At 54.4% G+C, this 11,406-nt stretch overlaps 1 protein-coding gene across 13 annotated transcripts in view; it reads right to left on the bottom strand.

The window, feature by feature from the left end:
• The window catches only part of Nprl3 (NPR3 like, GATOR1 complex subunit), a 33,303-nt gene that overhangs the window by 724 nt on the left and 21,173 nt on the right, over positions 1-11,406 (bottom strand). For all 13 annotated transcript variants that reach the window (XM_047533441.1, XM_047533439.1, XM_047533440.1 and 10 more), the window contains 6 exons: positions 8,764-8,901; positions 7,092-7,248; positions 3,943-4,049; positions 3,394-3,523; positions 1,393-1,582; positions 564-756 (listed from right to left, as the gene is read on the bottom strand). In XM_047533441.1, coding sequence (XP_047389397.1) covers positions 564-756; positions 1,393-1,582; positions 3,394-3,523; positions 3,943-4,049; positions 7,092-7,248; positions 8,764-8,901 — 915 coding nt within the window. The remainder of the gene's footprint in view (positions 1-563; positions 757-1,392; positions 1,583-3,393; positions 3,524-3,942; positions 4,050-7,091; positions 7,249-8,763; positions 8,902-11,406) is intronic.

Raw genomic sequence — 11,406 nt, 5'->3', positions numbered from 1 at the left:
CTGGGGGAGGGGTGGCATTAGCCAAGACCAGGCCAGCACCCTGAAATCCTCTGTCCAACAACCACAAGTGTGGTCAGCTCAATATCCTGGGCCCAACACCCACTGGAGTCCCGTGACCAGCAGTGGGCATGAAGTGGTCCTTACAGGAAGCACATCTGCCTAAATCTAGAGCCACTGAAGCCTGCACCCCAGTACGGGAAGGGGCTGCCTGAGGCTCCTCTGTTCTGTGCTGCTGTGGTCACTTTCTGCAGCTAAGAAGAGCTGCACATGCTTCTTTCAAGAATCTGGAGTGTGGTTCACACATAGTGCTGGCAAACTTACCTCTCCTAGAAACCACACACCTTCAGTCAGACTGTCAGACCTATAAGATGCAGGGGTCCTGGGCAAATCCCTGCCTAGTCCTATACAGGTAAGAACTTGCAGAAGAGACTCCCAGAGACAGGCAGTTAAGGCCCCAGGCCTTGGTGACAGTGCTGAGATGCCATCTCACCCTGACACATGTGATCATGTCAGGTATGCCCCTTCCACTTTCTGTACAGCTCCACCTAGCCACCAGGCCCCACCTGGCAAACATGCGCAGATCCTCGGGGTTCTGGGCAGCAGGTACACTGAGGATGGCTGCCCGCTCATGCTCTGAGAGGCTGGCCAACAGGCTCTCTGTCATCCGCTTGTTCAGTGGTGAATCCCCACTGGGGAGCAGTTCTGCACTGGAGTTGTCCATGCTGGGGCTGGTGAGGGTCATGTCATCACTGCTGGCTGTGGGCAGTACAGGTCAGGGTGGATTGCAGGATGCTATGGGAACAGTGAGGGCAGAGCCAGCCCCCACCCAGGGACACAGGGCCCATCCTGGTCCCCCAGCTGTCCCACCCAGAAACTTGGCTGCCACCCCATCCCCTAGGTATGACATCCCCCCTCACAGATCTGACTTAGAACGCGGGAGCATCCCCAAGGGCCCTGAACAGGTCCCCCAGCGTACCCCCTACATCCCCAGGTACGCCTGGGCACCCTGCACCCTCGCCCAGCTTGGAAGATGGAGCACCTGTACAGGCAAGGTTTTGCCAAACCCGGGGCCCAGCACTTGGCAATGGACTGCCACCTTTAGGGCTCTTCCCAGAAGTGACCATGACAGTCTCCTCATGGGCCCTCAGGCACAGGGGTTTCAACTGTCCTGGTGATGTGAAATCCTGCTCTGATCCCAGGCTGGGGCTGTTCCTGGCCGGCAAGCCCCTGCTGGAGAGGCCAAGGACAGCCATGGTGGGCAGAGAAGACTGGAGAGGGGTCTCCATGGGAGACATGAAGGTGAGCCATGTGAAGGCACCTGTCATGATTCCTAGCTGCCACCCCATGTCTCCCCCATTGCGACACAGGTGCCCAGGGTAGGGAGAACCCTACTTGGAGAGCCAAAGCTTAAGGCGTTGGGTGTGCTGAGGCTGCGGCCGCCAACCCGGGCAGTGAAGGGGACGTCCTCCTCCCGCAGGCGGGGCTCCTCCTCACTGGGGGAGGCCATCAGGCAGACATAGGTGTGCAACTGGATGAGGAGCCGGTGCTGCAGCATCCACACCACCATCTGGATGAGCTGGGTCTGTGGGCAGGCAGTAGGTAAGGCCGGTTTCCCCATGCCAGTGCTAACCCCTTCCATGGCCATGGCCCCAGACAGCTCAGCACACTCTGGTGCTGAGTCCTTGGCAGGAAAGCCTTCACCTCAGAAAAAGAGCCCACAGCTGCTGGTCAGTTCTGCAATGCCAACTTGCCCCCAGGGAAGGCAGAGGGACCAGAAGAGCTCCTGGACCACAGCACTCTGGCTCCTACCACACACCTGGGCTGCCCTAGTGTCTGGTGAAGAAACAGGACCTGGGATGCAGCCATCCCTTCTCTGAGCCAAATTCCCCTAGAACCACCTCTGTTCTGCCTCCCTCACCCTTAGACCTTTGGGCCCTGCTGCTGGACCTAGCGAGCCAGGCCACCCCTGGGCAAGCCCAGACACTTTTTGGAAAGAGGCTGTGGGCAGAAAGTTCTCTCCCTGGATACACCTGAAGTCTGCACTGGGCATGCAGTTAGACCCAGAAGGAAGCCAGGAAAGGGTCCCAACCCCTCTCACCACAAGGTATGTTCAAGCCAGGCCTCTGTGGCTGGACCTGCAGCGTGCTTTGTGCCAAGTGTAGGAGCGTGAGGACAGAGCCCCTCCCAGACACAGAGCAAGGTGTGTCTGGACATTCTCTTCCTTGAGGGTCTACAAGGAACTGCTGACCAGGGTCACCTGGGGTAGAGCTGGGTTACTAGGGAGGGGAATGGGAGAATGGTACATACTAATCCTTTAAAAAAAACACAAAACTCAAAAGGACTGCAAAATATCTAGACTTAAAATGAAATTAAGAAATAAAGGGTCAGGTGTGGGGATACAGATCCACAAAACCAGCATCTCAGAAGCTGAGGTGGGAGGATCACAAGTTGGAGCAATATAGCAAGACCCTATCTCAGAACAAAACAAAAAAAGGTCTGGGGGTATTGTTCAGTGGTGAAGCACCAATGCAATCCCCAGCAAAAGAAAAGAGAGAACAGCAAGGGGCTTCATAAGCACTAGACCATGCATCCCAGGGACATGACAGAACCAAACCTGGCTCCATTTGAGCCCCTACAAGGCCTGGGGCAGCCACTAGGGAATGGCCTGCAAAACCCACCCCATCATCCCAGCAGTGGGAAGCTTCTGCTGGGTGGGAGCACTGCCAGCCCCTCCCCAGGACTGCCCAGGACGGAGGAAGCAGGTACAGATGCAGTGCCTTGTTCAGCTGGAAGGACCTGGCAGGCTTCCTAGAAACCCTGCTCCATGAAAGATGGTATTTAGGGCTGTCACGCTCAGCATCTAAATGAGCTGAAAAACCAGGATCTCACTCATTCACAATTTGAGAAGGGAAAGCACTTGATTTTAAGAACGGGCCTTGCCTGGTAGATCTGGAGCTAACTAAAACAAATACTTTGCTTTTGGAGAGCACCTTGAGAACACCCAGCCTGTCCCGGACACCTGTCCTTTCCTATCTGACCAGTGAAGGGCAAACCCACCTAGAACTATGAACAGTGACACCCTACAGCCCACAGGGAAAGACACGTACCATCTTCCACATCAGGAGGAGGCCTCCCCACACCCAGCCCAGGATCCTTGGATGAGAAGACGCCAGGCCCAGTGGCCCAGGGTTCACACATAGACCTGGGGCCCCTGAACACCCAGGGAAGCAGGCAAGAGCCCAGCTCTCCTGGAGGGTGGGGCACTTTCCATCTGTGGGCACTCCAGGCCAAGGCAGCACAACGATCAGTGCTCACCTGCCACATGGAACCTGCAACAGCAAGCCCCCCAAAACAAGAAAGAGGCTCTGCAGCCCTGTGGCTGCCACGACTTACCTCCTGCGCAGGGGGCGCCAGTGGGTTCCTGAACTCCGACAAGGAAACGGGCAAGGAGAACTTGGCAAGGATGGATGGCAGGTCGTAGGATGGGAACTGGCGGGAGAACTGCTCAGCCAGTGGGGAGTACCTGGGGATAGGCCAGTCCAGTGGTGGGCATAACAGGCCCATGAGCACCACCCCCACCACAGGCCCTCAGTGGGCAGTAGGGAATTTCTGTGCTGGGTGGGCCAGGACGCCGTGATGGGACAGAATGGGTGTGAGGGGACGGCAGGGTTGGGCAAGTCTTCAGGTGGAATCCTGGGACTTTCCCTAAGGGGTAGCAGAAGCCACAGGCACAGGCTACCCCAAACCCCTATCTGACACCGTCAGGAGGAAGTGGTCCTGCTGCAGGCAGGGCAGCCAGACCAGAATGAGCGTGGGCACAGCTGCAGTCAGTCACTGGGAGCACTGGGAGTGGGAGCCCAGCCTCGGGCCGCCAGTGCCTCTGGAGCCTGGCCGCCCAGGGAGCAGCCCCTGGAGTGCTGAACGGGCTCTGGCAGTACTCACAGACACACGCTGGCATTGGGAGACAGCACGTAGACATTGTTCTCACACAGAGGGTAGATGATGACCGCCTTGCCCCAGTACACCAGGTGAGCCGCCAGCTGGAACACCTGTGGGCCACAGGTGCTGGAGGACGGGGCCTAGGCAGCATGGCCTTCCTCTCTGGAGAAGCTGGTTCAGAGCTCATGCAGCACACACTGTGGCCATGGCCCCTGGGGCCTCTGGAGCCCCTTCCCTGACTGGGGCAGCCCTCCCACTGGTGCAGGCAGGGCCAGCAGTGTCCTGGGCTCAGAGCCTTACCACCCCTGTTGCCTGCGCTGTCCGTCACTCACACTTTGTCCCACCCTGCTGCCTGCGCTGTCTGTCACTGACACTTCCTGGTAGGCCCTGTGCTGCTGCGATCTTGAGTTACAGTGCTGCAAGGCCACAAGCATGGGGACATGGATGCCAGGAAGCACGGGGTGGACCCAGCAAGGCAGGGGGCTTGGCTGCGTGTCCCAGCAGAGGCACAGCCCTACCCACACCCAACCAGGATGCCAACATGGCTCCCCGAGAAGAGTAGATGTGAAGTTACTAACTCACACCCTACATACCCAAAGGCCTACCTTCCCCCAGAGGACATCCTGCCATACTGTTCTTCGGGGCCCTCTGACATCAGCAATCCTTTCCAGAATCCTCAAGCACCCCAGCTTCACATGGGAGGCCAGCACTGAGAGCAACAGCTGTACTCCTGCCTGTGTCTCCCTGGACATGGCTCTGTCCTGGCGGGGGGGCTCCAGTGTGCTGAGCCACCCCTGCCTGGACAGAGGCCTGCTATGCTGCAGAGGACATGTCTACTCAGCACAGCAAAGGGACCCCCAGTGGCACCAACAAAGAGGGAACAGCAGGTTTGTCACTGCCCCATGTTCCCTGTCTCCACCGCTCTCTCCGCCTGCAGCAGCTGGCCTGGCCTCTCCTTCTTCAAGACCACCTCCTCAAGCAGTAGGAGCAGCATGCTGGAGGCTCAAGTCACAGGGCCAGAACCCAGCAGCACTCCCTCTGCACCTCAGGAGAGAATCTGCCCTTGCCTCCTCAACTGCCAGCGTCCCTCAGCTGGTGGCTCCGTGGTCACTCTGCCTCCTGCTTAGTAGGGCCCTTGTGACTGTGTTTCGGGTCCACCAGGAAAATCTTCCCATCTAAAGATCCTTAACATTCTAATATCTGTGAAGTCCCACAAAAGGCCACACCCACAGCTCCTGGGGTTAGGATGTAGCTCTGTGAGGGTCAATATTCAGCCAATCACATGGATCATACACTCAGGAGGCTGAGGCAGGAGGATAACAAGTTTAAAGCCAGCCTGGGCAACATAGTGAGTCCCTGTTTCAAAATTAAAAATAAAAAGGGCTAGGGGTTGGCTTAGTGATAGGGTTCAATTCCCAGTACTGCAAAAAACAAATGAATAATATACAATGTGATCCTAATTCTATTCCAAAATCAGGTGCTTTTTTGCTGGGTGTGGTGACATGCATCTATAGTCCCAGATACTCAGGGAGCCAAAACAGGAGGACCCTTTGAGTCCAGGATTTCAAGACCCTGGGTAATACATACAGACACATCTCAGAAAATAAAAAATAATTTAGAAAAAAAATAATAATTTAGGCCCTTACATAAAAACTAGAAGGATCTACAGGTTCTGTAATATGAGATTATAGGGACTTTTTCCTCTTTCTGTCTTTAATTTCTATAATATTTCGATTTTCAAGAGAATATGTTCATTAATTAACTTGTTTATTGGCACTGGGGATTGAAGTCAGGGGTGCTTTTCCACTGAGCAACATCCCCAGTCCTTTTTATTTTTTATTTTGAGACACAGTCTCACTAAGTTGCCCAGGCTGGCCTAGAACTTGCAATCCTCCAACCTCAGCCTCCGATGTCTCTGGGGTTACAGGTGTGGCCACTGTGCCAGCTGAGTAAAAATATACTGATTTTACCATAAACAAACTGAATGCTTTTTGCACTAAGACACAGCATGAGTGATGCTAATCACTGTGACATTTACACCTGAGGAAGATGCTCCGCACAAGGCTAGAGCCACCTGGGGGCACGGTGCCCACTCAGAGGCTGGCAGGCTGAGCCCTCAGGGCTTCCACAGGAAAGGCTGAGGCGCCAGCACTGCACAGTGAAGATGCAGTGGCCGGCTCCTTCAGCACTTGCAACAGGGTCTGCAAACACTCGGCCATCCCCACCCTGGCCTAACCCTGCAGGTGTGGGAATGGTGAGGAGGCCATGTGGGCGAGTGGGTCCTGACCAGTCCAGGAGGCCAGAGAGAAACACAAAGCCAGACTCCAGCTGCACTCCAGCAGAGCAGATAAAGGTACAGGCACACAGAGCACACCCAGACTCACACCCAAAGAGAATCTGAAGTGCTTCTTTGGGAAAAAACAGAAATAAGCAGCAAAGGCCACCAGCAAGGCATCCTGCCTGAGCTTCACAGGCCCAAACTGAGCTAGGAACCTGGGCCTGCTGGGCCCGTGGCCCAGCCTTAGCCTTGGCTGCCCCCTGGTGGCCATATGATGCACACCACCACCCACAGGCACTCTTGGTCCTGCCTTCAGGCTTGTCACCTGGATGGCACTCAGCCCTGGCAAGGTCACGCCATCAGCACCTGGGCCCTCCTCACAATGCATAGACCAGCGAGAGGGTGGCATCTCATACAAACAAGGAACAGAACAAGGGCCACGGCTCAGGCCCTGGCTCTTGACGTGGCAGGCCCGTGTGCACGCTTCTGCCCTCCCACCCCTGTGCTTGCTCATGTGTCTCTGGGAGACTTCTGTGCGCTGGTGCACTATGTGCCACCCCCCACAGAGCCAGCTTGGGTCCTGTCTTCCAGGTCTCTGCCCAGTGCTGGGAGTTCCTCCCTCCTGTCTCCCATAGCTCACCTCCCTTCCCTCACACTAGAGACCAAAGAAGTCAACCCTAAACCTAGGTCAGACTCAGACTCAGAACCTCAAGCCACCCCAGCAACTGGCCTAGTCAGGGCAGGTCATGCAGTAGCTCTCAACTAGACAGAGGGCCTGGGATTCAATATGGTGAGCAACCTGCTTTCCTGGTGCCTCCCACCACCACTCAGGGTCTGCCTGTTCTGCATGAAATCCAAGTTCCCCAGGCCCTACCTGCAGCAAAGCCAGGTCAGCATCCTGGGCTAGCTGCTGCAGGTTCTTCACAGCAGACGTGGTCTTGATCACCCGCACCAGAGCTGGGGAACAGTCGACGGGGAGCTCACCCAACAGGGACTTCTCATCACTGAGCAGCAGCAAGGCATGGTAGGGGCTGGGGAGCAGAGTCACGTCAGTAGGTGTGCAAATCACAGGGCCCCTGCACCAGGCAGGCTCCCAGAGCACACTGAACTGTGAAGAGGAAAGGTGAGGGAGGAACCAAAGAGCAGGGCAGCAGTGTCCTGGGGCCTTCATAAAAATCTGCAAGGACCACTGCTGCCCTTGGGAGAAAACAAAATGGAGCAAAACTGAGGTGGGCCTCAACAATTAACTCCATACACCACCTCTGGGGCACCAGTACAGGTTTGCTGATTGAACGAATCACAGAATCTTTCCTAAGGGCATGATCTCAAACTCGGGAAAAGCAACTGTGAACAGAACTACCTACATATGTTCAGCAAGGACTGGAGGGAAGGCATCACTCAGGGCGCTGATTGGGTTGGGGGGGCATGTTTTGGTTCCAAACATTAAGGAATGCGTCCAGATTTCCCTTTTTCTTTCTTTCTTTCTTTTTTTGCAGTGCTGGGACTGCATACAAGGTACATTCTATCACTAAGCTATAACCTTAGCACTAGGTTTCTTTCCTCTTCCTCCTCCTTTTGTTGTGCTGGGGATCAAACCCAGGGCCTCACATAGGCTAGCCAAGGGCTCCACCACAGAGCCGAACCTGCAGCCCCCAGGTTTCTTTTTACTATTTAGACAATACTCAAGGAAACAGGGGACTTGGTGTGTGTACATGTGTGCATATGCTGGAAGACTGGGTCTAGTTCTCCCCTTATAGGAAATCAATGCAGTCGAGAAGCTGGGATCCAGGCTGGGGATATAGCTCAGTTGGTAGAGTGCTTGCCTTGGAAGCACAAGGCCCTGGGTTCAATCCCCAGCACTGCAAAAAAAAAAAAAAAGAGAGAAGTTGGGATCCATGATGTCTGACTCCCAGGACCACTGAGCAGATGTCACGATGAGATGACATCTGCCCTGGTCAAGGCCTGGCTCTTCCCCATGCTCATACACACACCCCACCCAGGCCCACTCCGCCCAGGCTGGCTGGGGGGCCCAGGGGAGGGAGGAGGGGTCATTTCTGGACAGAACTGGACACAAAATCATGTTTCACTAATAGCAGAGCTCTACCTGCCAACTTTTATGACAAGAAGAGGAAAATAATATTTTTTTTTTTCTTTTTTGGCAGTAATAGGGATTGAACTCAGGGGTGTTCTACCATTGAACTATGCCCCTAGTCCTATTTATTAATTTAAAATTTTTGAGATGGGGTCTCACTAAGCACCCAAGTAGCTGGGATTACCTGCATCACACCACACCAAGAAAATAATTTGGGGGTTTTTGTTTTTTGCTTTTGTTTTGTTTTGTTTTGGTTTGGTTTTTGAGACAAGGTCTTGCTAAATTACTTAGAGCCTCACTAAATTGCTGGAACTGGTTTTGAACTTGCAATCCTCCTCCTTCAGCCTACCAGTCCCTGGTATTACAGGCACGCACCACCACACCTGACTTAGAGAGTTTTTGGAACAAGTCATCAGCAAAGCTTTAGGTGGTAACCACAGGGAAAGGCTCTCACCGGATGGCTTTCAGGCTCCGCTCAATGGCCTCAGGGGGGATCAGACTGGAGGCAGCATAGTGGATCTTGTGCGGTAGGCAGAAGCTCACTTCCAGCCAGCTGTTGATGTGGAGTCGCACCACACCAGATGTGCACAGGCTGCAAAGAGTGGACACCAAGACTGTTCACACAGCCACAATCTAGGTACATGTGCAGATCACAGCACCACACAAGGTATGGCCCCAGTACATTGCCCTGCTGGGTGGAGGAAACTACATGGGGAAACCCTGTGGGCCAGAAAGTATCTTTTCAGATGTCAGTGCATGAAGAAAGCTTGTTAGGAACACACACAAATGCAGCTCTCACTAGAAAAGAGGTGTCTGTCGACCACGCAGCCTACCAGAGTTTAACGGAAGCCTCTTCTATCTCTAGGGCCCCCTGCCTGCCCACCTGGCACACAAAGCATGTCCATTCTGTGAGGGGACCTGCCCTGAATACCTGGTACTGGCTTTCATGGGTTTGCCAGGCAGGGTATAGCCTGTGTCCCAAGAGGTGAATAGGAGAGGGGGTGTCAAGGCTCCTAGAAAGTTCTAGTGGTGGATATGTCAGGGCCTGGGGAGGGGAAGATGCTTCTGCATCCCATTCTGACCTGACTGGGCTGACAGCCAGTGGCCCTCCTGTGGCCCTCTATGGAATAACTCAGCTCTCAAACAGGAGCAAAGCTCAGGGCATGTCTCCAAACCACTCGCCGAGACAGGGCCTCCCTCCATCATGTTTCGACCCAGGACAGTAGCCAAGAAGTGCGTTTCCCATGACTCCCGACCTGCTCTGCTGGTCCTAGCTCCCACAGGACACGCCAGATGGCTAAGTATAGAGCAGATCAGCAGCTCCAGGAGGGGGAGGAAGCTCCACCTGCCCCAGGTCAGAATACACAAAGCACCTCAGCACTCTGGGACACACTGGCATCTAGTGCAGAGATGGCTGGTGGGGAAGCAGCCCCACAACCCCTCCTGGCACCTGCGGAACATTCTCACAGTTTCATCCCTAAAGCCTCAAACAACAGACCAACAGCCCAGGCTTCTCTCTCAGGTTCCCCCAAAGGGCTGGTCAACTGTAGTCATCAGTTTCAAATGCAAAAATAAATCTTCATACTCTCAAATGGGGACCAGGCAATGGGGAACCAGAACACAGGAAGAAGACAGGACACATCTCTGACCCCAACCACCAACCAGGATCCCAGCCAACACCAACTACCTCCCTACTGCACAGCACCCCAGGGTTCTCAAACAACCCTGCCTGCCCTTCCTCAGGGTGCAAGGGTGAGAGCCACAGGCTGGGCTGAGCACAGACAGTGAAAGCTGGTTCGCAGGTCCTCAGGGAGAAACACGAGAATGTTTAATGAGCATCAAGATTTGGGGAGATGGGTATGGTGGCCATACCTGTCACCCCAGCAACTCAGGAGGCTGAGGCAGGAGGATCACAAGTTCAAGGCCAGCCTGGGCAACTTAGACCCTGTCTTAAAATTAAAAAAAGGACCAGGGGTAGAGCCCTTTGGTCTCATTCAATCCTCAGTACCAAAGTCAGGGGAAAAAAAGATTTGGGAAAGGACCCAGGTTCCAGAGGAGAGCACCATTCTCGGGCTTCTTCTAGCACTGGGGCCTAACCAGGTGTTTCTGAGCAGATGAAGGCTCTCAGAGCTGACCCCTCTTCAGTCAAGGTTTTTGTGGGGTAGAACATTCATGTCAAACCCTGAGGAGCAGCCTGGCCTCTTAAGGAACCAGGATGACACTATGAGACGTGCCAGGGGACACAGGTTAGCTGCTTAACTTGAGTAAGTGACAGTTAGGACCTTAGTGTCCATATGAGCAGGAGAGAGAAGTGACAAGGAAAACAATGGGCCACACAGTGACCAGCTCCATAGGAACTACTGGCCAGGCTCCTCCATTTCAATGGTGGTCAGACGGTGAAAGTAAAAAGTTCTTCTATTTCTTTTTTCTTTCTTTCTCTCTTTCCTTTTCTTTTTAGTGGTACTGGGGATTGAACCTGGGTCACTCATCCACTGAGCTATACCCTTGGTCCTTCTTATTTTTCATTCTGAGACAGGGTCTCCCTAAGTTGCTTAGGCTGGCCTTGAACATGGGCTCCTCCTGCCTCAATCTCCAGAGTAGCTCACAGTGGCTCCTGGCCAAGAATCAGAATTGAACACCAAGACTCCTACCACTTCAAACACCGCTGTTTCCTGCTCTGCCAAGGAGCTCAACCAACAACCAACTGACAGGTGCCAAGGATCTAAGCACCGTCCGCCACACTTGGGTTCAGAGGACAGAACCTCTTATGGCCCTGGGCGTGGGGGGCTCACACTCAGTGGCACTGAGGAAGACGAACCGTAAGCAAGTTGCACAGTTGTGAGAAGCACTAGATAGCTACAGGACGGGAGGAGAGGAGGGTGCAGACCTGAGTGGAGCAGGGGCCTGGGCGGGAAGAGTCAGCAAGCGCCCACTGTGGACAGAAAGAAACCCAGACACAAGGTTTGGTCACCTCACGCTGCTGATGGCATGGGGCCTGCTCCTCCTGGGTGCCCTGCTTTCCACGTGGACTCCACTCCACTCTCCTGAGCACCTGCTTGCCTGGCCTGCAGCCATACCCCTATGAACACCAGGCACT

This window comes from Sciurus carolinensis, chromosome 18 (assembly GCF_902686445.1).
Source record: "Sciurus carolinensis chromosome 18, mSciCar1.2, whole genome shotgun sequence".
NCBI classification, from domain to species: domain Eukaryota; kingdom Metazoa; phylum Chordata; class Mammalia; order Rodentia; family Sciuridae; genus Sciurus; species Sciurus carolinensis.
The sequence above is the reverse complement of the archived record's forward strand: the minus strand, read 5'-3'. Positions and strand labels throughout refer to the sequence as shown.